This window comes from Phyllobates terribilis, unplaced genomic scaffold (genome assembly GCF_046119375.1).
Source record: "Phyllobates terribilis strain yellow unplaced genomic scaffold, ASM4611937v1 Scaffold_5__5_contigs__length_657084704, whole genome shotgun sequence".
Lineage (NCBI taxonomy): Eukaryota > Metazoa > Chordata > Amphibia > Anura > Dendrobatidae > Phyllobates > Phyllobates terribilis.
In genome coordinates this window covers 325,712,466-325,739,371 of record NW_027362765.1, presented here as the reverse complement: position 1 = coordinate 325,739,371, position 26,906 = coordinate 325,712,466, and the positions used below count along the sequence as shown (strand labels likewise).

Genomic DNA, 26,906 nt, shown 5'->3' with positions numbered 1-26,906 from the left:
TCAAGTGACATGCTCGAGTCACAGCCCGCATGTTTCACAGTTATTGGACAGCCAAATAAAACCATGCGGGGATCGCTCGTGCATGGCAGGCAATCCCCGTGAGTTTTTTTGGCTGCATGACAATTGCAAAACATATGGAGGGGAGACTCGAGCATGTCACCTGAGCACCCGCTATACTCGGTGCATACCCGAGCACCCGATGGAATCTCAAGTAGCGAGCACTTGCGCTCAACACTGGTCACCATATCGTCGTCATTTTTTTTTCTTTACTTCTGAAAAAAATCCCAACCCCAACACAACCTTAACCCCAACCCTAATACAATCCCAACCCTAATACAACCCCAACCTTAATACAACCCCAACTCTAACTCTAGCCCAACCCTGACCCTAGTCTAACCCTAACTCTAGCCTAACCCTAATATACCCACAACCCTAATACAACCCTAACCCCAACCCTAATACAACCCCAACCCTAGCCCAACCCTAACCCTAGCACAACCCTAACCCTAGAATTTATTTTTTACACCGTTCCTCGTGCGGTATAAGTGATTAGACGACTTTATTCTTCGGCACGGTGCGGCTTGTTTTTTGCGGGACAAAATGACGTTTTCAACGGTACCATTTTTATTTACATTCGTCATTTTGATCGTGTTTTATTCCATTTTTTGTTTGGCGGTATGATGATAAAGCATAGTTGTTTGCATCGTTTTTTGCTTCGTTTTTATTTTTATTTTTTACCGTGTTCACTAAAGGGGTTAACTAGTGGGACAGTTTTACAGGTCAGGTCGTTCCAGATGCTGCGATACTAGATATATGTACTTGTATTGGTTTATTTATTTTTTTTCATAAGATTATTTATTTATGGGCACAATATATATATATTTTTTTGGATTCTTTTTTTCATTTTTTTTTTTTATATTTTTACAATTTTTTTTTGACTTTCTGACATTTTTATTACTTTTACACATTGTCCCACTATGGGACTTCCACTTTTTACATTCTGATCGGCTGTATAGCACAGGAATGCAGCACCATCCCTGTGCTATGCAGCCTGTCAGTGCTGCACAGGGAGAAGTTACTTTGGTTGCGCACTGCGCATGACCAAAGAATTTCTTGCCTCCTGGTGATCCAGATGTTGTCATGATGACATCGGGTTACCATGACAACATCCGGGATCGGACTCAGATGCCGCGGAAAGCCGAAGAGGAGGTAAGCAATGCTGCGATCGATTTCAATTGCAGCATTTCGGGGGTTGACCAAAATTATCCCAAGAGCACATAGATGACTCATACAAGAGGTCACGAAAGACTCCAAAACAACATCCAAACAACTGCATCCCACACTTGTCTCAGTTAAGATCGGTGTTAAAGACTAGAGATTAGCGTTGTTCGACTCGAACTGTTCGCCAATCTCAAATTCGAGCTGTTTTGGGCGGTGTTCGAGCCGTTTGACGAACACGAACGATTTGAGAAAAATTCAGCTGTTCGAGGTTATGTTCGATAACTGTTCGTGCACCAAAATCATAACTGGATTTTTTCTCAGTAATGATGAAAATTAATGTTAATACGCAGTTTGAGTGTACAGCGGGGTGGGGGGAGGGGCAGGGGATGGATCTCTGCAGGAATAATGAAGATCTCCATTTTTTTTTCTTTTCCCGCATTTACAGTGGGGAGGTGCAATCTGTCAGCCTATCAGCAGCGCACACACGGAGCGAAGTGCTTTTTTTCACACAAGCAAGGGCATGTGTCATTGGCAGTGTATGTCACATGTCCTTGCCCTATAAGACCAAGCCAATTTCCCCCTCGCCACCATTTTCTCACTGCTGCAGCTGCGTGTTAGATGGCACCGCTGTTGCTGTGTGCGCTATACCTTGTTAATTTCAAGCCAATTTTCGCACAAATCTACAGATAGCTTGGGAGTAGGGAATAGTTGTGATTGCAGTCCTTTTAAGGACTAGGTTACAGCATTTCCTATGACTTTTATCAGGCAGGTCTGTGCTCTTAAATAGATAGATTGTGGGAGTAAAGACTAATTGTAATTGCAGTCCTTTTCAGGACTAGGTTACATCAGTTCCTATCAGTTTTTGCCAGGCAGGTCTGTGCCAGTGCTGTGCAAGTTTTTTTCACAGCATTTGGCTGAATCTAGCAAAGCTAATCCTTTTTGGCCTATTGCAGAGTGTGTTAGTCAGTGGAGTAGCCTATCTGTGTTGCAAGCTAATCACCTGTGTATAGAATACCAATTTTTTTACTGCACCTAGTGAAGTAAAATCTTTTGGGCATAGCATCATTCTATTAGTCCATCTATACTGACCTCCATCAGGTTGCAAATTGAATATAATTTTTTTCTGCATCTAGCTCTGAAAAAATATTTGGGTTTCTAGCAGTGTGTGGGACTTGTTCTATTAGTCCATCTATACTGACCTCCATCAGGTTGCAAACTGAATATAATTTTTTTCTGCATCTAGCTCTGAAAAAATATTTGTGCTTCTAGCAGTGTGTGGGACTTGTTCTATTAGTCCATCTATACTGACCTCCATCACGCTGCAAATTCAAAATAATTTTTTGACTGCATCTAGCTCTGAAAAAATATTTGGCCTTCTAGCAGTGTGTGGGACTTTCTCTATTAGTCCATCTATACTGACCTCCATCAGGTTGCAAATTAAAAATAATTTTTATCTGCATCTACCTCTGAAAAAATATTTGGGCTTCTAGCTGTGTGTGGGACTTGTTCTATTAGTCCATCTATACTGACCTCAATCAGGTTGCAAACTGAATATAATTTTTTTCTGCATCTAGCTCTGAAAAAATATTTGGCCTTCTAGCAGTGTGTGGGACTTTCTCTATTAGTCCATCTATACTGACCTCCATCAGGTTGCAAATTAAAAATATTTTTTTGTCTGCATCTAGCTCTGAAAAAATATTTGGCCTTCTAGCAGTGTGTGGGACTTTCTCTATTAGTCCATCTATACTGACCTCCATCAGGTTGCAAATTCAAAATAATTTTTTGTCTGCATCTAGCTCTGAAAAAATATTTGGCCTTCTAGCAGTGTGTGGGACTTTCTCTATTAGTCCATCTATACTGACCTCCATCAGGCTGCAAATTAAAAATAATTTTTATCTGCATCTACCTCTGAAAAAATATTTGGCCTTCTAGCTGTGTGTGGGACTTGTTCTATTAGTCCATCTATACTGACCTCCATCAGGTTGCAAACTGAATATAATTTTTTTCTGCATCTAGCTCTGAAAAAATATTTGGCCTTCTAGCAGTGTGTGGGACTTTCTCTATTAGTCCATCTATACTGACCTCCATCAGGTTGCAAATTAAAAATAATTTTTATCTGCATCTAGCTCTGAAAAAATATTTGGCCTTCTAGCAGTGTGTGGAACTTTCTCCATTAGTCCATCTATACTGACCTCCATCAGGTTGCAAATTAAAAATATTTTTTTGTCTGCATCTAGCTCTGAAAAAATATTTGGCCTTCTAGCAGTGTGTGGGAATTTCTCTATTAGTCCATCTATACTGACCTCCATCAGGCTGCAAATTAAAAATAATTTTTATCTGCATCTACCTCTGAAAAAATATTTGGCCTTCTAGCTGTGTGTGGGACTTGTTCTATTAGTCCATCTATACTGACCTCCATCAGGTTGCAAACTGAATATAATTTTTTTCTGCATCTAGCTCTTAAAAAATATTTGGCCTTCTAGCAGTGTGTGGGACTTTCTCTATTAGTCCATCTATACTGACCTCCATCAGGTTGCAAACTGAATATATATTTTTTCTGCATCTACCTCTGAAAAAATATTGGGCTTCTAGCTGTGTGTGGGACCTGTTCTATTAATCCATCTATACAGACCTCCATCAGGTTGCAAACTGAATATAATTTTTTTCTGCATCTACCTCTGGAAAAATATTTGGGCTTCTAGCTGTGTGTGGGACTTGTTCTATTAGTCCATCTATACTGACCTCCATCAGGTTGCAAACTGAATATAATTTTTTTCTGCATCTAGCTCTGAAAAAATATTTGGCCTTCTAGCAGTGTGTGGGACTTGTTCTATTAGTCCACCTATACTGACCTCCATCAGGTTGCAAATTCAAAATAATTTTTTGTCTGCATCTAGCTCTGAAAAAATATTTGGCCTTCTAGCAGTGTGTGGGTCTTTCTCTATTAGTCCATCTATACTGACCTCCATCAGGTTGCAAACTGAATAAATTTTTTTTCTGCATCTACCTCTGAAAAAATATTTGGGTTTCTAGCTGTGTGTGGGACTTGTTCTATTAGTCCATCTATACTGACCTCCATCAGGTTGCAAACTGAATATAATTTTTTTCTGCATCTACCTCTGAAAAAATATTTGTGCTTCTAGCTGTGTGTAGGACTTGTTCTATTAGTCCATCTATACTGACCTCCATCAGGTTACAAACTGAATGCAATTTTTTTCTGCATCTACCTCTGAAAAAATATTTGGGCTTCTAGCTGTGTGTGGGACTTGTTCTATTAGTCCATCTATACTGACCTCCATCAGGTTGCAAATTGAATATAATTTTTTTCTGCATCTAACCCAGCCAATAGTTTTGGCCTAATACCACAGTTTGGCCACTCAGCTCTGCTCGGTTCCCATCCATTGTTTTTTTGTGCAAACAACTCCAGAGTTGTGGACCACCAAAATGAGTGGAAAAAGGCCTGCTGCTGGTGGAAAGGGGAATAGGCGTGTTGGGAAGGGGAAAAAAGGTTGTGTCCTTGGGGTAGGTGTTAAAGCAACAGTAACATCTGCAGAAGAAAGACCATCTTCCAGCCAAACTAAAATGTCTTCTTCTTTTAGCGGACAATGTGATAAGATCCCTTTCTTACGGCCACGCCAATCGCTACAAATTCCAGATGAGGCACAAAAACAGCAGGTGCTTCAACGGATATCAAGTGCTCCTTTAAGTGGGCTCTCCTCCACATCAACTTCAACATCACAAATACTCCAGTCCTCAAAGGTGTCACCCCAATCGCACTTGCTTCCTCACAGCTCCCAAATCTCCAGCTGCCCGTCTGAGTATGAGGTAGAACAGATGGTTGAGTCTGCAGAGCTGTTTACTCATACTATAGCCTGGGAATCAGAGGTCGACTCCAGCGCTTCTGTGAATCCAGACGAGGAAATGATCTGCACTGATGCCCAGAATCTTTATGAGTCGGATCCAGGACCAGACGCAGAAGGTTCTGACCATAATGTAGACCCTCATTCCCAAACTGTAACTCCTGTTGGTGGAGACAATGAGGAAGACGATGATGAGACTCAAATACCTGATTGGAGCGACAACTTTAGTTTTTTGTCAGGGCAGGAACAGGTTGGCTCTGAGGACGACGGGTGTGATAACGCACAGGGTGATGATGATGAGGTTGGAGATCCCACTTACTGTCAACCCACAGTCAGCCAAGAGATGAGGTCAGCAGAGGAGGTGGAGGAAGATGCTAGTGACGATGAGGTCAGGTTGCGCCTTCCTGGACAGAGACGTAGTACTGGAAGCACGTCAACAACTTCATCCTCAAACACAACTCTGCCTCTCACCACAAGTCGTGGTGGCTCTTCAGGTCGCATGGGTGCTAAGCCTTGCATAGCCTGGGCATTTTTTCAGATCGATAAAGATGACCCAACTCGTGTTATCTGTAATATTTGTCAGCAAAAGCTAAGTAGAGGCCAAAAAATACATAGTTTGAGTACTTCATGCATGAACCGGCACATGGACATGAAGCATAAGTTGCAGTGGGAAGCTCAGTGTGCTACAATGCGGCCTAGCCGGCCGGGCCAACCACCGTCTGCCATATCTTGTGCATCCGCGGCCTCTTCATCCTCTGTGACTGGGGGGACAGCAGTCACACCTGTTTTGGGGCGCAGACCTGCCACCTCTTTACCCGCAACAGCCAGCGTGATTGGCAGGTCATCATTTTCTTTGGAGGTGGTAACACCAGCTGGTGTTGAGCGCTGTCCGACATCGATAGCACCACCTTTGGATCAAGGCAACCTAACATGTCCGCCTGCATCTTCCTCACAGACCGGCAGTTTGCCGGGGACACCCTTATCAACCCCGTCTAAGCACAATAGCCAGCCCTCGGTTCCTCAGATGTGGACAAGTAAAAGACCATTTCCTCCTAGCCATGAGAAAGCTAAGAGGTTGAATTTCACAATCTGGAAGCTCTTGGCTACAGAAATGCTGCCTTTCCGCCTGGTGGACACAGAGGATTTTCGAGACCTTATGTCCGTCGCAGTGCCCCAGTACCAGATGCCCAGTCGGCACTACTTCTCAAAGAAAGGTGTGCCTGCGCTCCACCAGCATGTCGCACACAACATCACCGCTTCTTTGAGAAACTCTGTGTGTGACAGGGTGCATTTCACCACAGACACTTGGACGAGTACGCATGGACAGGGGCGTTACATGTCGCTGACTGGGCACTGGGTAACTATGGTGACAGCAGGACAAGGCGCTGCTGTCCAAGTCTTGCCGTCCCCACGAGTTGTGCGTCAATCCTCTTTATGTCAAAGTTCCTCCACTGCTTCTGCCTCCTCAACCTCCTCTCGGTCTTCCACCTGCATCCAAAGCCTGTCTGGTCATGCCACAAGCTTTCTAACTGCGCAGAAGGGATCCTGCACACCTCCTTACTATGCTGGCAGTAGGGCTCAACGTCATCAGGCGGTTTTTACTTTGAAATGTCTGGGAAATGTGAGTCACACAGCTGAGGAGTTGTGGTCAGCTATGGAGAACCAATTTCATGAATGGTTGTCTCCACTGGACCTGAAACCAGGGAAGGCCGTGTGCGACAATGCTGCAAACCTGGGTGCGGCCCTTCGCCGGGGCAATGTCACACACGTGCCTTGTATGGCTCACGTGTCGAACCTGGTTGTCCAACAATTTTTAGCCCACTATCCCAGACTAGATGGCCTTCTGCAGAGGGCACGGTCGCTGTGTGCTCACTTCCGCCGTTCGCATCCCGCAGCTCAGCGACTTACATCTCTACAGAAGTCGTTGGGCCTGCCACTTCGCCGGCTAAAATGCGATGTGCCTACCTGGTGGAATTCAACTCTGCACATGTTGCAGCGACTGTGGCAGCACCGACAAGCCCTGGTGCAATACGTTCTGACGTATAGCCTGGGCCAACGAGATCCAGACGTGGGGCAAATCACGCTGGAGGAGTGGTCTCAGATCAGGGACCTATGCACCCTTCTGCACAGTTTTGAAATGGCGACGAAGATGTTTAGTGCTGACGATGCCATTATCAGCATGACTATTCCGGTGACTTACATGCTGGAGCACATGTTAAACAGAATTCGGAGTCAGGTGGTGGCACAAGAGGAGGTGGAGGAAGTAGAGGAGGAGGAGTTGTATGCGGAAGGGCTAACATCTGCAAGGTCCAGACGGTCGGCAGCACCAAGGCGGCAGGCATGTGAGGGTGGGGGAGATGGTTTTACCAGGGCGCATGGTAGCAGCCAAACTAGTGAGGAAGGTGCAGGAGCCCAGGAAGAAGTGGAGGACGAACTGATGGAAGACTCATCAGATGAGGGAGACCTTGATCACATTTCTGTTGTGCGAGGTTGGGGGGAGAGGACAGAGGAAGGAAGCATGATTGTTACCTCGCCACCAACACAACAGGGACTAGGTGCTCCTGGATGCACAACACACATGAGTGCCTTCTTGCTGCACTACCTGCAACATGACCCTCGAATTGTGAGAATTAGAAATAATCCTGACTACTGGGTTGCCACACTGTTAGATCCCCAGTACAAAAGTAAATTTGCAGAAATTATTCCTGCCATAGAAAGGGATGCACGCATGCAGGAGTATCAGCAGAGACTGTTGCAGAATCTTACATGTGCTTTTCCACAAAACACCAGTGGTGCACGTAGTGAATCTCACAGTTCCAACTTGCCAACCGTGGGACCGTCAAGTGTTCAGCACTCAAACCGTAACAGAACCACAGTATCTGCTGGTAACATCAATTTTGCGGAATCATTTCACCACTTTTTTAGCCCATCCTTTGCAAGGCCACAGGAGACAAGAAGTCTGACACATAGTCAACGCCTAGAGACGATGGTACAGGAGTATCTCCAAGTAAACATTGAAGCCATGACTGTGTCACTGGACCCTTGCTCTTTTTGGGCTTCCAATCTGGATAAATGGCCGGAGCTAGCCACTTACGCCTTGGAGATCTTGTCATGCCCCGCAGCCAGCGTTCTGTCTGAACGTGTGTTCAGCGCTGCTGGTGGTGTGCTGACAGATAAGCGCACGCGGCTCTCCACTGATAATGTAGACAGACTCACGTTCATAAAGATGAACAAATCATGGATCCGAAATGACTTTTCTACCCCTGTGTCATCCTGGGGAGAGTAAAAGCTTGATGATTGGTTAAAATCACCCTACCAACCGTTTTAAGCTTTCAAATTACTAATCATGTTTATCTGTATCTTGGCTGGAAAATAATTTGGGCTTTGTAGCAGTGTGCAGTACTGATTCTATTAGGCCATCTATAATAAGCTCCACCAGATTTAAAATTACTAATCATGTTTATCTGTACCTTGGCTGGAAAATAATTTGGGCTTTGTAGCAGTGTGCAGTACTGATCCTATTAGGCCATCTATACTAAGCTCCACCAGATTTAAAATTAATAATAATTTTTAGCTGCATCTAGCCCGGAAAATAATTTTGGGGCTCCAAGATGCGCAAGACACATAAGTGCCTTCTTGCTGCACTACCTGCAACATGACCCTCATATTGTCAAAATTCGAAGTAATCATGACTACTGGGTTGCCACACTCTTAGATCCCCCAAACTTTTCGATCAACCTTTTCATTTTAATAAAGACCAAAAAAATGGTCATTTTTGAAATTATAAGCATTAGCAGGTTATTAGAAACTGAAATCAAACAGTTTTCAACTCAAAACTTTATTCTAGGTGATGTTACATTTTCACATAGGACCCCTTGTTCGAAAGGAGCTTCTGAACTCTCTCGTCCATTGAATTTGTCAGGTTTTGGATGGTTTTGCTTCAATTGTTTTGCATGAGGACAGAATATCCTCCCAGAGCTGTTGCTTAGATGTGAACTGCCTCTCGCCATCAAAGACACTGCTTTTGATGATGCTCCAGAGGTTCTGAATGGGGTAGAGGTCAGGGGAGCATGGGGGTCACACCATAAGTTTGTCCCCTTTTATGCCCATATCAGCCAGAGATGCAGATGTTTTATGTGCAGCATGAGATGGTGCATTATCATGCAAAAAAATGATCTTGCTGTGAAATACACGGTTCTTCTTCTTGAACCATGGCAGGAAGTGCTGTTTGAGAAAATCCACATACATTATGGAGTTCATCTTTAGCGCCTTCAGGGATCCTAAAGGGGCCGACAATCTCTCTCCCCATGATTCCAGCCCAAAACATTACTCCACCTCCTCCTTGTTGGCGCTGTAGCCGTGTTTGCGTGGGGTGTCCATCAACCAGCCATCCTCCACTCCATCCATCTGGACCATCGAGCGCTGCACGGCACTCATCCGTGAACAAAACAGTTTTGAAATCAGTCTTCATGTAATGTTTGGCCCACTGGAGCCGTTTCTGCTTGTGTGAAGTGGATAGAGGAGGTCGACAGGATGGTGTATGCACAGCTGCAAACCTCTGAAGGACCCTGCATCTTGTTGTTCGGGGGACGTTGGAGGCACCAGCAGCTTCAAAAACTTGTCTGCTGCTATGACAAGGCTTTTTTGCCGCTGCTCTTTTAACCTGACGTAATTGCCTGTAGGAAATAGTCCTCAATTTGCCCTTATCAGCACGCACACGTGTGTACTGTGAATCAGCTACATACTTCTTGATTGCCAAGACACTTCATCCTGATCATCGCACAATGTTGATTGTAGTCATGCCTTGACCTAAACACTCCACAATTTGTTGCTTCTCAGCAGCCGACACATCCTTTTTCTTTCCCATTTTGGCAGAAAACGTAGGCTGCATAATAATGTGAGACAGCCTTCTTAAGTAGTCTTGCCTTTCATTGGACACACCTGGCAAACTAATTAGCACAGGTGTCTGCAATTGCTTACAGTGATATAAAGAGCCCTGACACACATCACCATCAATGAGTTTAACTGACAAACAAACAAATTCTTCCCTTATCACTCCTAAACACTTTTTGCATAATAATTTGGAACACAGTGTACATGTGCTTTTCCACAAAACACCAGTGGTTCACGTAGTGAATCTTACAGTTCTAACTTGCCAACCGTGGTCTGTATGGAGTTGTTCAATAAAGGGCCCAAAATTAAAATAACATAGATGGGAGAGGTCTCTATGAATAGGAATTCCTAAGTATTTGATACCCTGTGAGGGCCAGGCAAAGGGAAAGTTGGACTGGATGGAATCCTATATGGATTTGGGGAGGGAGACATCGAGGGCCTCAGACTTCGCTGCATTGATTTTAAAATTTGACCATGTAACAAAGTGATCTATTTCAGCCATAACAGCATGGATGGATATATGTGATTGAGTGATATATACTAGGACATCATCAGCAAATAGAGAGCACTTGTACTTGGTGCCTCCCACCTCAATCCACCTAATATTGGGGTTATGGCGAATTGATGAGAGCAGGTGCTCCGTCACTAGGATGTATAAGAGAGGGGACAGAGGACATCCCTGCCTTGTCCCATTGGTGATTGTGAAAGGTGATGAAAATGTTCTGATGCACCCCCTGGGCCTTGGGACACCCGGAGCCGAACCCTTTTTGATGGATGCTGGTGGTTGCAGTCTTCGTGGCGGCGACCGGGTTCCGTGGCTCAGGGTGGTCAAACCAGTGGCGGAACTATTTATGTGGTTTTGATGTTTAAATGTCCGACTACGCCACCCGTGGATTGTGGTCAGAGTGAACCGCCGCTGCAGGGCAGACCGCTGAGGCTGGTGTTGTGGGTGCAGCAGAGCGTAGCATAACTCCCCACGGGAGGAGTATAGCCTCAGGGCAGTGTATGCGGAGGATGGGGGTGATGGTGCAGGGCAGCAGCAGTAACGACACGGAGTCAGTGATGCAGTCCAGGGCCTTTACTCACAGTTCTTATTATCCAGACCACGTCTGCAGGTAACGGCTGCCCACGTCGTACTGTGCTCACCAGGTGAGGGGCTCAAACAACTCCCAGATAACTTTGGAGCGCTTCACAGGACCCCCTTTGTGTGTCCTTTGTCTGGCCTTTCTTACCAACCCTTCTGTCCGGCTGCCTCGGGCCTCCTCTTGGTAAACTTGGCGCCAGTTTCCCTGACCCTATGTGGTACCTTCCTAGCGGGTGTAGCGAGGGGCTGCGCCACATAAAATGTCACAGCCTCAGGTTTCTAGCTGAGGGTCGTTTCCTGCCTCCACTAGTTTCGGGGACCGGTCTACCCCTTTGGCCTGACCCCTCCACGCAGGTGGATTCGGGCGTGCGGTGGCAACTCGCCCGTCCGCACCCCTGGGATCCCTTCATTCCTCGTTCCTGGAGCCTTCTCCGCTCCTCTTCCTTCCTTCTTCCTCTTCCAGGCCTGGGCCTCTGTTACTAGGCCCGCCTCCGGAGCAGAGCTCATGCATAGCCCCTGCTCCCTGCCACTTCTGCTCAGACTTCTCTGCACTGAACTAAGATGGTGCCTACCTTTTATACTCCCTTCTCAATGCACCCAGCAACTGCTTCCTCCCTGCTCCTGCACTACAGGGTTCCCCTTCCTCAGTGTTCCCTCCCCCCACTCCAGCCAGGGACAGGGACTGTCGTGCCCATCTCAGAGGCATATTGGTCACCCTGCCCCACGGCAATGTGGTGTAATGCATGCAGGTGTCGGGTCCTGATCCACACTCCATCCTTACCTGAGAGTGAGATATCACACCTCTGGGTGAGGTGCAATATGTCTGTAGCAACCGAGCCCTCAGGGTGCTACAGTTCCATTTATCTTCAGCCTAGGTGACGTATTGTGATACAGGGTCGTGATTTTGGCTATAAAAGGGTCCCCTAGACCCCTACCCCAAGCTTTTTAAGAGAATCATATATGGCGTGCCAGGAGACTCTATGGAATGCTTTCTCAGCATCCAACGAGAGTATCTAATTACAAATTTTTAACTGCATCTAGCCCAGGAAATACTTTGTGCCTAGTAGCAGTGTCTGCTAGTCAGCGGATTATCCCGGCTGTTAAGCAAGCTACACCACCTGTAGTTTGGACACTTAATTTTTTCAAAGGAAATGCTTCGGGACCACGGGATACTCAGTGAAGAGCATCAGGAGGCACCCCAAGGCATAGGGGCTGGGACTGGCAGTAGGATGCCTTGCGGTGGACAGCCGAGCTCTATCCTTATAAAAGCTTTTTAACTGCAGCAGCTTTAGTGGACGCTACTGGAGCTGGAATTACGCGGCTGCTGGCATCAGACTTGCCCTCCAATAGATCCTTGTAAATGGATTTAAAGTGTATTCATTCAAATTAGAGAGACAATTTAAATTAAAAAGCTTAGAGCTGCCTCCACCACAGGGGGGCTCGCTCGACCCACCAGCGGACAGGCACCAGTATTGGGAGAGGGGGGCTGGCCATCAGGGTTCACCGCGGCTCTGGCACAAACCCGGCGACACGGAGGTGGCACGGGCAGGAGCGGACTGAACGTGTCGGCTTCTCACTTTTTGGATTTTAGAAGGGCATGACATGCCTATATCTGTGTCTCCCCCTCCTTTTACTCCTCCACCTCTTTTCTTTTCGCATGACTATATGTACTTGTCACTTTTCCATGTGTTAGTTGTGTCTTCTGAGCAGTTTGTCAGCTTTTGGACACCTTTGAAGGTGTTTTCTATGTGTTTCTATGTGTTTTTGTTTGCCTGCCATTGGTTTTAACGGTGTTCGAAGGTGTTCGACGAACAGTTCGACGAACAGTTCGGCGAACACTACGGGGGTGGCTCAACACTATTAAAGACTCCACCATAAGAAAGAGACTAGGCGAAAATGGTATTAATAAAGAGTTCCATGACAAAAACCACGGCTTAGCAAAAAGAACATAAAGGCTTTTCTTAGTTTTTCCTAAAAACATTGTGATGATTGCCATGAATTTTGGGAGAATATTCTGTGTACTGCCAAACAAAGTTGACCTTTTTGGAAGTTGTATGCCCCATTACATCTGGCGTAGAAGTAACACAGCATTTCAGAAAAGGAACATCATGCCAACAGTAAAATATGGTGGTGGTAGTGTGATGTTCTGGGGCTGTTATGCTGCTTCAGGACCTGGAAAACTTGCTGTAATAAATGGAATGAAGAATACTGCTGTCTACCAAAAAATTCTGAAGGAGAATGTCCAGCCATCTGTTCGTGGCCCTAAGCTGAAGCACATTTGGGTTGTGCAGTAGGACAATGATCCAAAACACTCCAGCAAGTCCACCTCTGAATTTGAAAAACAAAATTAAGAGTTTGGAGTGGCCTAGTCATGTCCTGACCTTAATCAGATTGAGATGCTGTAGCATGACCTTAAAAAGGCTGTTTATGCTCAGAAACCCTCCAATGTGACTGAATTACAAAAAGTTTGCAAATATGAGTGGACCTAAATTCCTCCAGAGCATTGTAAAAGACATATTGCCAGTTATCGCAAATGCTTGTTTGCAGTTGTTGCTGCTAAGGCTAGCCCAACCAGTTATTAGGTTTAGGGAGCAATCCATTTTTCACGCAGGGCCCTGTAGGTTTGGATTTCTTGTTCCCTTAATAATTAAGACCTACATTTAAGAACTGCATTTTGTGTTTTACTTGTGTTATCTTTGTCTAATATTTAAATTTGTTTTGGTTTTGTGATCAGAAACATTTAAGTGTGACAAACATGCAAAACAATAAGAAACCAGGAAGGGGGCAAACACTTTTTCACACCACTGTATAAAGACATTGCATGCAAGCATATACTAGCTAACAATAGTGCATAGAGAAAACACAACATAATGTAGCATAAGGCATAACTTAACAATTTGCATGGTTTTCATTTGCATAGTAATGCAATTAGGTAACCAGGTTATATCTTTACACAGAGTGTTTCATAAACATTGGCAAAAAAAAAATCATGGGTGATGCATTCAGTATATATCTTTATACTGTATGTGTACATATGATACAGAGCTCCTTGCAGCACAACAGACTATTTGTTAACAATACATAGAAAGATATAAGATGTGAAAGTGCTAACATGGATAAAACCGTCTGTCGCAATTATTGTCAGAAGCTTAAACTACCAAAATTTATCATATTTTGTTGTTTCTGTCCCTCATTCAGGTTAAAGCGTCTTTTGGTTTGAACATCGTCTCATCGATATTTAGCTTCACTGGAATAATCATTAATGCAGTGGATTTTTTTGTAGTATATTGTAATCCATATTATGGGTGTACTTATTATTATCCAGCACCGGTAAGTTGCTATTTTTCTCTTTGTTCATAAAATTGTTAAAAATATATATCCACAAAATATCACTGCACATTGTGTTTGTCAAGATATATGCAAGCAATGAATATATGATTTTTGAACTGCCATACAGATATGTAGACTATCCTTATAAAACTAAGGTACTTGACTCTTGAACTGGTCAATTCGTGGGCAACTTTAATGTGTTTGTGTATATGTGTATATATATATGTGTGTGTGTGTGTATATATGTTGGCGCTATAAAAATAAAAACTATTAATTGTGGAAGAAAGAAAAAATAGTAGCACTCACTTTTTAAAATCCAAAGTCTTTATTTAAAGGGGTTTTCCCACAAGCAAAAGTTCATTTTAATCAATAGATCTTGGAGTAATAATAAATTCCACAATTGAATGCATTTAAATAAAATGTTCCTGTGCTGAGATAATCTTATAAATGTGCCCCTGCTGTGTACTGTGTAATGGCCGTGTCTGACCGTACAGGGACACGGTCTGATCATACCACAGCTACTGGGCAGGGGAGGAAACAAAAGAGTATACAGACAGGACAGCACGGGATCACAGCTGATTCTTTCATTGGAGTAAAACATTGTTTAAAAACAGGCAGTGAAATGTTTTACCTCACAAAAAGAATCATCTGTGATCCCGTGCTTTAATTAGAGGTGTATCTAGGCTTTCTGGCATCCAGGGCAAGAGTTCAGTTTGGCGCCCCCCCCCAGCAGATATGTGAATTCCATACTTAGTCATGTGCCGACAAGCTGCTCTTCTTAACTCTCTCAATGTTTAGTGAAAAACTGAGAGATGCAGGAAAAGAAGCTCGTAGTCAGGAGACCGTAAGTATGAAAATCGCATGTGAGTGAAGTGGCCATGTGATAACTGCTGAATCCTGACAGCGAGTATATTATACACTATTAGGAATGGTTACAGGGCTTCATTTTATAACTAACGGGCTTGTCCAGGTTTGATATTAAAGTCTGCAGTCACTCTATGTAACTGCAGGCTTCTGAATTCTCACAGCGCATACACTGTACACTTTTAGGATTCTCCGTTGCCGGGGGCAAGAGTGGATGGTCATATCACCACAAGTATGCGATTTGTATACTTCTGGCCACATTCCAACTCGACGTGTCCGGCCTCACTCAATTCATTGTCATTGAGTGAGGCTACACATGTCCAGTCAGCATGTGACCGCAAGTATACACATCGCCGGCACCAGAGAATCCTGACAGTGTGCAGTGCGGACTGTGAGAATTCAGGAGTCTGCAGTCACATAGAATGACTGCAGACTCATCACAAACCTGGACAACCCCTTTAATGATCCCAACATAAATAAAAATATGAGCATTAGTCAGTATCACAAATAAAATTTACATCCAGGTACCTGATAGATGATGTTGTCTTCGGAGCCTTTCTCTTTCTTCTCCATCTTGTCCAGACTCCATGATGACTTTTCTCATCCACCGCCGTCTCTGCAGACTTCCATCTTCTCCGGTCTTCTGCAGCACTGTGGAGCCCCTGAGGGTTCAGTCGCCACAGAGGTACTGCACCTCACCCAGAGGTGTGGTATCTCCTTCTCTCAGGTAAGGAGGGAGTGCTGCCCGGAACCCCAACACCTGCATCCAACACTACACTGCTCCAGGCCGGCTGGTAGGGCAAGACGCACAGGGTTTTCCTGCTGAGCCCTGTCCCTAGCTGGAGTGGGGGGAACCCAGAGGTAGGGGGGAACTAGTAGTGGGTGTGGGTGGATGAAGCAGTTTAGGGGAGCACTTTGAAAGTAGGTATAAAAAGGGAAGCCATCTTAGGGTGGCAGATCAGTCAGTGAGAGGAGAGAGTGAAGACAGTGTGGGAGCAGAGGCTCTTTAGGAGCTCTGCTCCACAAGCAGGGCCCAGTCTTGGAGGCCCAGGAGGGGAGCAGAGGAGTAGGCTCCGATCTATAGAAGGATCCCAGGGGGTACGGCGAGTGCGGGACGGCACCCGTACGCCCCGAATCTGTCAGAAGACAGAGGGATCGTAGACCGCAAGAAGGGGACTGGCCCCTGGTCCAGCCGTGTTACTCCAGGTCTCGGCTGGGAAAACCGGAGGCTTCTGGCTTATATAGTCAGTCGCCGAAGCCTCATTCTAACCCACGTGAGGGTCAAGTAGGTCCGGGAACTCCGACGAGACAGGAGGGACTTCAGAGCACCCGAGCAGGATTGAGAGTGGGGAAGCGCAGGGCAGGAGGGAGACAGACCCAGCGTGAAGACGGTCTAGCTAGGAACACAAGAAAGTGGGGTTCTGTCAGGTACTCCTAAACTACCTGAGGAAGAGCTGAACCCCTGCCTGGTGAACGCAGCGCGACGTGGGAGGCTGGCACCCGTACAGTGCACCAGTGGAACTGTCATAAGAACTGTGAGTAAAGACTTGGATGACTGCATTGCACTGCCTCCGTCCATTCTTTCATCTGCGCCATTTTTTCCCCCTGCACTACAACGCCCAGCGCAACCAACAACCCCTACACTGCCCTGGAGCTAGCTCTTCCTGTGGAGAGTCATACCATCCCTCCTGCAGTATCATCAGCTTCAGAGGACTGCTCCGCAGCGGCGGCTCCCTTTAGCCGCATTCCACAGGTGGCGTCACGAATACTTCCCAAACCCCATACAAATAACAATCCCCTTTTTGTTGACCGCCCTGGGCCACGGACCGGGCCAGCCACCGTGATATCCCCCACCAGCATCCATAGGCCCGGCTCCCGAGTACCCCATAGCACTGGGGGCGCATCAGCACATCACTACACGATGCCCCTAAAGATAGCAGTGTTAATATAATGCTCCTGAATACAAATATCTGCCGTACACTGAGCCCCTGAATAAATAATTGCTCCTCACTATATTCCCTGCACAAAATATGACCCCTACACTGTCCCTTTACTTTCCATACTGGGCCCCCTCTTCACACTGTCCTCACACTGTGTCCCCCCTATAGGGCCCAGTCTCTATACTGTGCCCCCGATCATACTCCCCCCTCCTTGGCTTACTGTGCCCTCCTGGCTGTGCCCTTACACTGTCTCCCCACACTACTCAGCCTCTATTCTGTGTCCACTCACACTTTTCTCCCCCCATTATTTCCCCCACCTCCTCATACTGTCTTCTCTCACATCCCCCTGCTAACCATACTGTCTCATCATATAGTTAACTCCTCACACATCCCCCCAATTCTCCATACTGGGTCTGCACACATAACTTAACCCTCGCTCCCCATACTGTGTCCGTATACATTCCTCTCCTTCGCTCCCCATATTGCATACGCACCCATCCTCCCCATTCTGTGTTCACATCAATTACCCATACACAAAATATCCCCCACCCCTCCCCCACACTAAATGTCCCCCCCAACCATACAATAAATCTCTCCCCATAGTAAATCTCCCCCCAGCCATACAATAAATTTCTCCCCATAATAAATCACCCCCCCTCTTTGGGTTACTGTGCCCTCCTGGCTGTGCCCTTACACTGTCTCCCCACACTACTCAGCCTCCATTCTGTGTCCACTCACACTTTTCTCCCCCCATTATTTCCCCCACCTCCTCATACTGTCTTCTCTCACATCCCCCTGCTAACCATACTGTCTCCTCATATAGTTAACTCCTCACACATCCCCCCAATTCCCCATACTGAGTCTGCATACATAACTTAACCCTCGCTCCCCATACTGTGTCTGTATACATTCCTCTCCTTCACTTCCCATATTGAATACGCACCCATCCTCCCCATTCTGTGTCCACATCAATCACCCATACACAAAATATCTCCCGCCCCTCCCCCACACTAAATGTCCCCCCCCAGCCATACAATAAATCTCTCCCCATAGTAAATCTCCCCCCAGCCATACAATAAATTTCTCCCCATAGTAAATCACCCCCAAGCCATACCATAAATCACCCCCCCCAGCTGTACCATAAATCACCCCCCAGCTATACCATAAATCACCCCCAGCCGTACAATAAATCACACCCCCCCAGTCATACTATAAATCCCCCCCCCCCGAGCCATATCATAAATCATCGCCCCCCCTCCAGCCATATCATAAATCACCCCCCGCAATTAATCTTCAACTCCATCTTCGGTGACTTCAGTGTGGAGCACTTTCCACTAATGGCCGCCTCTGCCTGAGCTGCAGTGCCGGTGAGTGACATCAGCAGTGTGATCACATGACCGGATCACGCTGCTGGCAATCTCTCTGATCCTGAGATCAGAGCTTCAACGCCGGGAGCCGGCAGCTGCAGCTTCTCTGAGCGCAGTGTCAGCTTGACACCCTGTTCAGAGAACTGCTGACTCTCAGTCCGGGGGGGCGGCAGAACGCAGCCACCGGGGGGGGTGACACATCGGACCGCCACATTAAGTGGCCCAACTGCGCCCCCCTGTCAGCTGCACCTGGGGCACATGCCCCGCCTGTTCCCTCCTAGATACGCCCCTGCTTTAATGTCTGTATAATCTCTTTTGCTTCCTCCCCTGTCCAGGAGATGTGGTATGATCAGACTGTGTTCCGTACACAGTGAGACACAGCCATTACACTGGGGAACATGTATAAGATTATCTCAGCACAGGAACATTTAATTTAAACACATCCAATTGTGGAAGTTATTATTATTCCAAAATGTATTGATTAAAATTAACTTTTGTTAATGGGAAAACCCCTTTAAGGCATAAAACTTGCGGCAGAGAGCACAGAAAGCGAACGACGGCCGTTTCGCGCTGGCGTGCGCTTCAACCGGTCCTGTTTTTTTTTTTTTTTCTTTTTTCCACAATTCATTAACTTTTTTCATAAGTAAGCACCCAGTTTCTTTTTGGTGCTATCTTTGCTTTTATGAACAACATAGTCTACAAGAGACATGCAGGTTGTATAGTGCTGGCTTTTTTCTTCTTGTTTGTAATATACCTTAATTTTATAAGGATAGTCTACATATCTGTATGGCACTGTATCTGTATTCATTCATTAATACTAGTTATTGAACCCGTTCTACTCCCGGGTGGCTAGCATTTTTATTGGCATATGGTCTTCCATCCTCGTCCATGCTCCACCATCCTGGTCCCCCATCCTGTTATATGATCTCCCATCCTGTCATGTGCTCCCCCATCCTGGTCCCCCATCCTGTTATGTGCACCCCCATTCTGGTCCTCCATCCTGTTATGTGCTGTCACCATTCTGCGCTCCCATCCTGTTATGTGCTCCACCCATCCTGCTCCCACATCCTGTTATGTGCTCTCCCATCATGTCATGTGTACCCCCATCCTGTTATATGCTCCCCCATCCTGTTATATGCTCCCCCATCCTGTTTTGTGCTGCTTCATCCTGTTTTGTGCTGCCCCATCCTGTTTTGTGCTGCGCCCATCCTGTTTTGTGCTTCCCGTATCCTGTTTTGTGCTGCCCCATCCTGTTTTGTGCTGCCCCCATCCTGTTTTGCGCTGCCCCCATCCTGTTTTGCGCTGCCCCCATCCTGTTTTGCGCTACCCCCATCCTGTTTTGCGCTGCCCCCATCCTGTTTTGTGCTGCCCCCATCCTGTTTTGTGCTGCCCCCATCCTGTTTTGTGCTTCCCCATCCTGTTTTGTGCTGCCCCCATCCTGTTTTGTGCTGCCCCCATCCTGTTTTGTGCTGCCCCCATCCTGTTTTGTGTTGCCCCCATCCTGTTTTGTGCTACTCCCATCCTGTTTTGTGCTGCCCCCATCCTGTTTTGTGCTACCCCCATCCTGTTTTGTGCTGCCCCCATCCTGTTTTGTGCTGCCCCCATCCTGTTTTGTGTTTCCCCCATCCTGTTTTGTGCTGCCCCATCCTGTTTTGTGCTGCCCCCATCCTGTTTTGTGCTGCCCCATCCTGTTTTGTGCTGCCCCATCCTGATTTGTGCTGCCCCCATCCTGTTTTGTGCTTCCCCATCCTGTTTTGTGCTGCCCCCATCCTGTTTTGTGCTGCCCCCATCCTGTTTTGCGCTGCCCCCATCCTGTTTTGCGCTGCCTCCATCCTGTTTTGTGCTACCCCCATCCTGTTTTGTGCTGCCCCCATCCTGTTTTGTGCTGCCCCCATCCTGTTTTGTGTTTCCCCCATCCTGTTTTGTGCTGCCCCATCCTGTTTTGTGCTGCCCCCATCCTGTTTTGTGCTGCCCCATCCTGTTTTGTTCTGCGCCCATCCTGTTTTGTTCTGCCCCATCCTGTTTTGTGCTGCCCCATCCTGTTTTGTGCTGCCCCATCCTGTTTTGTGCTGCGCCCATCCTGTTTTGTGCTGCCCCCATCCTGTTTTGTGCTGTCCCCATCCTGTTTTGTGCTGCAGCCATCCTGTTTTGTGCTGCCGCCATGCTGTTTTGTGCTTCCCCCATCCTGTTTAGTGCTTCTCCCCATCCTGTTTTGTGCTTCCCCCATCCTGTGCCCCCATCCTGTTATGTGCTTCCCCCATTTTTTGCCCCCATTTTTTGCCCCCATCCTGTTTTGTGCTGCCCCCATCCTGCTCCCCCTCCAGTTTTGTGCTGCCCCATCCTGTCTTGCGCTCCCCCATCCTGTCTTGCGCTCCCCCATCCTGTCTTGCGCTCCCCCATCCTGTCTTGCGCTCCCCCATCCTTTTTGTGCTGCCCCCATCCTGTTTTGTTCCACTCCCCTCCTGTTTTGTGCTTCCCCCATCCTGTTTTGTGCTGCTTCATCCTGTTTTGTGCTGCCCCATCCTATTTTGTGCTGCGCCCATTCTGTTTTGTGCTTCCCCCATCCTGTTTTGTGCTTCCCCCATCCTGTTTTGTGCTGCCCCCATCCTGTTTTGTGCTGCTTCATCCTGTTTTGTGCTGCCCCATCCTGTTTTGTGCTGCCCAATCCTGTTTTGTGCTGCGCCCATCCTGTTTTGTGCTGCCCCCATCCTGTTTTGTGCTGCCCCATCCTGTTTTGTGCTGTCCCCATCGTGTTTTGTGCTGTCCCCATCGTGTTTTGTGCTGCGGCCATCCTGTTTTGTGCTGCCGCCATGCTGTTTTGTGCTGCCGCCATGCTGTTTTGTGCTTCCCCCATCCTGTTTTGTGCTTCTCCCCATCCTGTATTGTGCTTCCCCCATCCTGTGCCCCCATCCTGTTATGTGCTTCCCCCATTTTTTGCCCCCATCCTGTTTTGTGCTGCCCCCATCCTGCTCCCCCTCCTGTTTTGTGCTGTCCCATCCTGTTTTGTGCTCTCCCATCCTGTTTTGTGCTCCCCCATCCTGTTTTGCGCTCCCCCATCCTGTCTTGCGCTCCCCCATCCTGTTTTGCGCTCCCCCATCCTTTTTGTGCTACCCCCATCCTGTTTTGTTCCACCCCCATCCTGTTTTGTGCTGCCCCCATCCTGTTTTGTGCTGCCCCCATCCTGTTTTGTGCTGTCCCCATCCTGTTTTGTGCTGCCCCCATTCTGTTTTGTGCTTTCCCCATCCTGTTTTGTGCTTACCCCATCCTGTTTTGTGCTGCCCCATCCTTTTTTGTGCTGTCCCCATCCTTTTTTGTGCTGCCCCATCCTCTTTTGTGCCCCCATCCTGTTTTGTGCTGCCACCATGCTGTTTTGTCCTTCCCCCATCCTCTTTTGTGCTGCCCCCATCCTGCTCCCCCATCCCGTTTTGTGCTGCCCCATCCTTTTTTGTGCTGTCCCCATCCTTTTTTGTGCTGCCTCATCCTCTTTGTGCTGCCCCCATCCTGCTCCCCCATACTGTTTTGTGCTCTTTGGTGCTGCCTCCATCCTTTTTTGTGGTGCCCTCATCCTGCTGCTCCCATCCTCTTTTGTGCTGCTCCATCCTCTTTTGTGCTGCCCCCATCCTCCATCAATTAAATATAAAAAACACTCCTACTCACCTTTCCATCACTCACCTGCAGCACGTCGCCTGTGTTATTGTAATAAAATGGTGCCTGTATAGCACAATATCCGGCACCATTTTAGTGAAGACACATTTGCAGAGAGTATTCAACAAAATGGCGCTGAAGTATTCGCGTGCCCATACCGCACTGTCCGGCACCATTTTGTTGTCTTCACTAAAATGGCGCCAGATAGCGCGCTATAAGCATGCGCCGATTTCGTCGCCGCACTCCTCCCCGGGCCTCTGGCCCAAACAGAGGTGCCGCGGCAATACTTCTCCCGGTCAGGTATGTACTTATGGCGCCGGAGATCGCGGTATGCGTTCAGTGCCTACTCATACCGTGATCTCCAGCGAGATACTCCTCTTACCTGTAACGGCTGGATGCGTTTTTCTGTCTGGGGCCAGACTGTGCAGACGCATCGCGCTTGCGCAGTCTATAGAGGCTTCATATAGATGGACACATCTATGATTATATTATAGATATATATATTATTTTATATAACTTTATTTATTTTATATAATTTTACACTCCTCAACTATGAAATTGCAACACCAAGAAGGTAAAGTCTTAAAAAAAAGGAAATTACACAATGGATAGACATGTTAATAATATGTAAGTGATGAAAAAAATGGAAGCAACATTTATAAAACAACTGAATTTATTTAGTATTGAGTAAGAGTGCCAAGTGTAGAAATACATGCACTTACACGAATTGGCATGCTATGCTCAATGGGAGACAAGTCCCGAGACAATGCAAACCATGGTAGAATGTTACTGTGAGCAGTCTGCTAACAGTAGCACAACCAACATGCATTGTCATGTTAAAAAACTGCTCATGGGATAATTTTGAGAAGTGACCTTACTACTTTTTCCACCACCACTTCGATGTAATGCTGAGCTGTTAGGGAACCTAGAATAAGGACTAGAGGGGTATGGCTACCATACATGATGACACCCCACACCATAATTCTAGGAGTAGGACAAGTGTGACATTCCCTTGTGAAGGCCTCTTCATGGTTTGTCCATGTGGTCTCCAAATGGAGACTAAATGCTGAAATGGAGCAATGGAAGTTGAAATTGAGGTATTTATAATTAATTTGCTGATGATCAACTTTTTGGGCAGCACCTAACCACAACCTGACACTGATCTGAGGGGTATACCTCTTTACTTCATTGTAAATCTTTTTAAGAAGGGCCCACAAGTTCTCAATAGGGTTTTGGTCAGGTGAGGAAGGGGTCATGTCATTATTCTTTCACCTTTGAGGCCTTTACTTGCAGCCAAGCAGTGGAGTATTATGATTCTGCCATGGAACATTGTCCTGCATAAAAATCATAATTTTCTTGATAGATAGGGGGCTTCTTTTCAGCCCCGGTGCTGCATAATTCCCAGAAACTAGCCAAGGAATTGACAGGTCATCACTACACTCCCCTGATAAATCTATAATAGAGATAACATCCCGGGAGAATTTATTTGGCCACAAGTCCTGTTGATCAAGATTATGGGCATTCCAAATAGACTACCATCCTGGAGTTACTAAGAGGACCACTAATCTACTCCCATTTTTCCTGAAAAGAATCTGGGTGAGATATTTCCATAATTATTCAATATTATCAAATTTAATATAAAAATTAATTTGATTATGCTTCCAAATTTAGCACTGCTTTGATTGAATGCCACAACCTATTATTAATCTATTTTGGAGATTCAGGTTGACATTTTATTATATGTGTGTGTATTATGTATTATAATTCTGTACGGATTATATGGAGAGCTGTTTTTAAATAATTCTGCTAAAGGTTTTATTTTATTACCTGACATATTTGCTATAGCAGTATTTTCATGATAGATGCAGACTTTTTCCTGTACCACTGCTTGTAGAATGTGTCTTCTAAAAACTGGCAGCAGGTTTGGGAGTTGTGAGTACATATTCAACCCAAAAAGGTCCAACTAGCTCATCTTTAATAATACCAGACCATAGCAATGCTTCACCTTCACTTTGCTGACATCTTGGGTCTAGGTTTAAGTCTGTGTGATCCAGCCACGAGCCCATCCATCCGGTAGGTCAAGAGTCACTGTCATCTTATCAGTCCATAAAACCTTTAAAAAATTTGTCTTCAGATGTTTCTTGGTGCATACTTGATGTTTCCCCTTCTGTGTCTTGCTCAGTGGTGGTCAGGTTTCAGTCCTCCTTACCTTGACCATGTCTGAGCACTGAACACCTTGTACTTCTGGGCCTCCAGGGGGGTTGCAGTTCTGGAATATATCAGCACTGGAGGATAGTGGCTTCCTGGTTGCTTCACTTTGATTCTTCTCAAATCTGTGGCAGTTAATGTGCCTCTTTTTTCTCCATGCGTTTTTGCGTTCCTCTGCAGTAACAAAACCTTTAATGGTTCATGTGATCGTGCCCCATTATCTTAACAATTTCAGGAATGCTGCATCCCTATGTAAGACCTATAATAATTTCAGACTTTTTAGAGTCTGTTAAATCTCTTTTTTTGGCCTGAGGAAAACCAGCTGGCTAATAACTATGCACACCTTGATAAACACACACCTTGTGTTGTATCCTTAGAAAACAGCCTCCTTCATTACACAAATGCTTATCACCTGATCTGCTTCATTCAATAAGCATTTATGTTTAAACAGCTTGGAGTTGGAAAATCTTCATAAAAATGACGATATGGTCCAAATACTCAGGTTTCTAATAATTGTGCACACAATGTGTGTATATATACATAACTCTGTACATGTATCGATATTAATTATTATTATAGCACCATTTATTCCATGGTGCTTTACATGTGAAAAAGGGGTATACATAACATAAACAATTACAATAATCTTGAACAAACATGATTGCGACTGGTACAGGAGGAGAGAGGACCCTGTCCGGGAAGGCTCACAATCTGTAAGGGATAGGTGACGATAGAGCTGGTCATACAGCAGTATGGTGGAGCAGTGGTTACTGCAGGTTGTATGTTTGTCAGAAGAGGTAGGTCTTCAGGTTCCTTTTGAAGGTTTCAATGGTAGGTGAGAGCCTGGTATGTTGGGATAGAGAGTTCCAGGGTAGGGAGGATGCACAGGAGAAATTTTGTATGTGATTGTGGGAAGAGGAGATAAAAGGGGAGTAGAGAAGGAGATCTTGTGAGGATCGGAGGTTGCGTGCAGGTAAGTACCGGGAGACTAGGTCATAAATATATGTAGGAGACAGGCTATGGATGGCTTTGTATGCCTATGTTAGGGTTTTGAACTGGAGTCTCTGGGCAATGGGGAGCCAGTGAAGGGTTTGACAGAGAGGAGAGGCCGGGGAATAGTGGGGGGACAGGTGGATTAGTTGGGCAGCGGAGTTTAGGATAGATTGGAGGGGTGCGAGAGTGTTAGAAGGGAGGCCACAGAGTAGGAGGTTGCAGCAGCAGCTGAGGCACTTTTATCAGCAGAAGATTATTATTAGTGGATTAGTAAAGTAGAGGACTAGTAAATCTGCTGCCATGCAACGCCTGCATATTCATGAGCTATAGATCCCCACCCACACCACTGATTGACAGCATTGGTACAGTGTACACAGAAAGCTGTCAATCAGGGGTGTGGACAGGATTATACATAGCTCAGTATTCAAAGAAATGGTAGACCCATAACTCCCACCCATGTCGGATTCAGTGGGACTGTACCAATTTGAGGGGTCAGTCCCACTGTTTCAGCAGGTCAGGACTTTGTCCTGACTTCCTCTCATTCTCTTCACTGTGCAATGTCTCAATAGCCCCTCCTCCCCGAGGTGGGGTCAGCAGGCCAGCATCTCTCTACACATTGTCAATTAAATAAACTCTTCTTGTTATAAGGTCTAAATGGGAATTAAACCCCCAAACCACTAACATTGCAAACAGCAGCTAAAGCTATTTAATATACTTGAAGCTGCATTGCAGGCTCAGACCCCACACGCAGATTATACTGGTACATAGAGATTCATCTGTACATAGCAGTATATTTCTATATACCTGTATTCTAGACTGAGAATACAAGTCAGATTTTTTTTCTTCCTATAAGATTGCTAAAACATCATGAAAACAATTACAAAAATGTAATTTTCTCTTCTTGTGATTTGGTCTCTGGGAATGAAACCGACAACTCTATTATTGCAGGCAGGAGCTAAAGCTATGAGCCACAGCCTGGACTGATATCACTGGGAGGAGTTTTTTATATAACTGTAGTTACAGTGTAGACTAAAGGAAAAGAACCTGCTAGCTCCTGGTACTTATTTTTCATGATGGAAAAATTTAACATTGAGTACAACGTGAGCGAGAGGAGACTCTTTATTTATTCATCCAAAAAAAGTCTGAAAGCTGTGTTACTGCATAATGGCAGCAAGTATGCTTCAGTGCCTGTAGGGCATTCTGTGCACTTGAACGAAAGCTATGAGAATTTAGACTTTAGGCTGCGTGCCCACTATGCGTTTTTCAAGCGTTTTTGCCACGGAATTTCTGCAGTGAAAACGCTTAAAAAACGCTTGGTAATATGCGCCCCATGTTCCCCAATGATAATCCGCATGTGCTGTGCACATGCTGCGGAAATTTCCGCTCCGGATTATCATTGAAGAAAAATATGTAGCATGTCCATTAATTTTGCGGACACGCAGAGTAATTGCTGCCATTGACTTGCATTGAAACGCATAATATCTGCGTGAACACATTTGCA

At 45.9% G+C, this 26,906-nt stretch overlaps 1 protein-coding gene across 1 annotated transcript in view; it reads left to right on the top strand.

Annotated features, from left to right (window-relative positions):
- LOC141271150 (membrane-spanning 4-domains subfamily A member 4A-like) overlaps window positions 1-26,906 on the top strand; it is a 193,375-nt gene that overhangs the window by 145,732 nt on the left and 20,737 nt on the right. Inside the window, exon 5 of the mRNA XM_073681252.1 lies at window positions 14,257-14,388. Within this exon, the coding sequence (XP_073537353.1) occupies window positions 14,257-14,388 (132 nt within the window). The remainder of the gene's footprint in view (window positions 1-14,256; window positions 14,389-26,906) is intronic.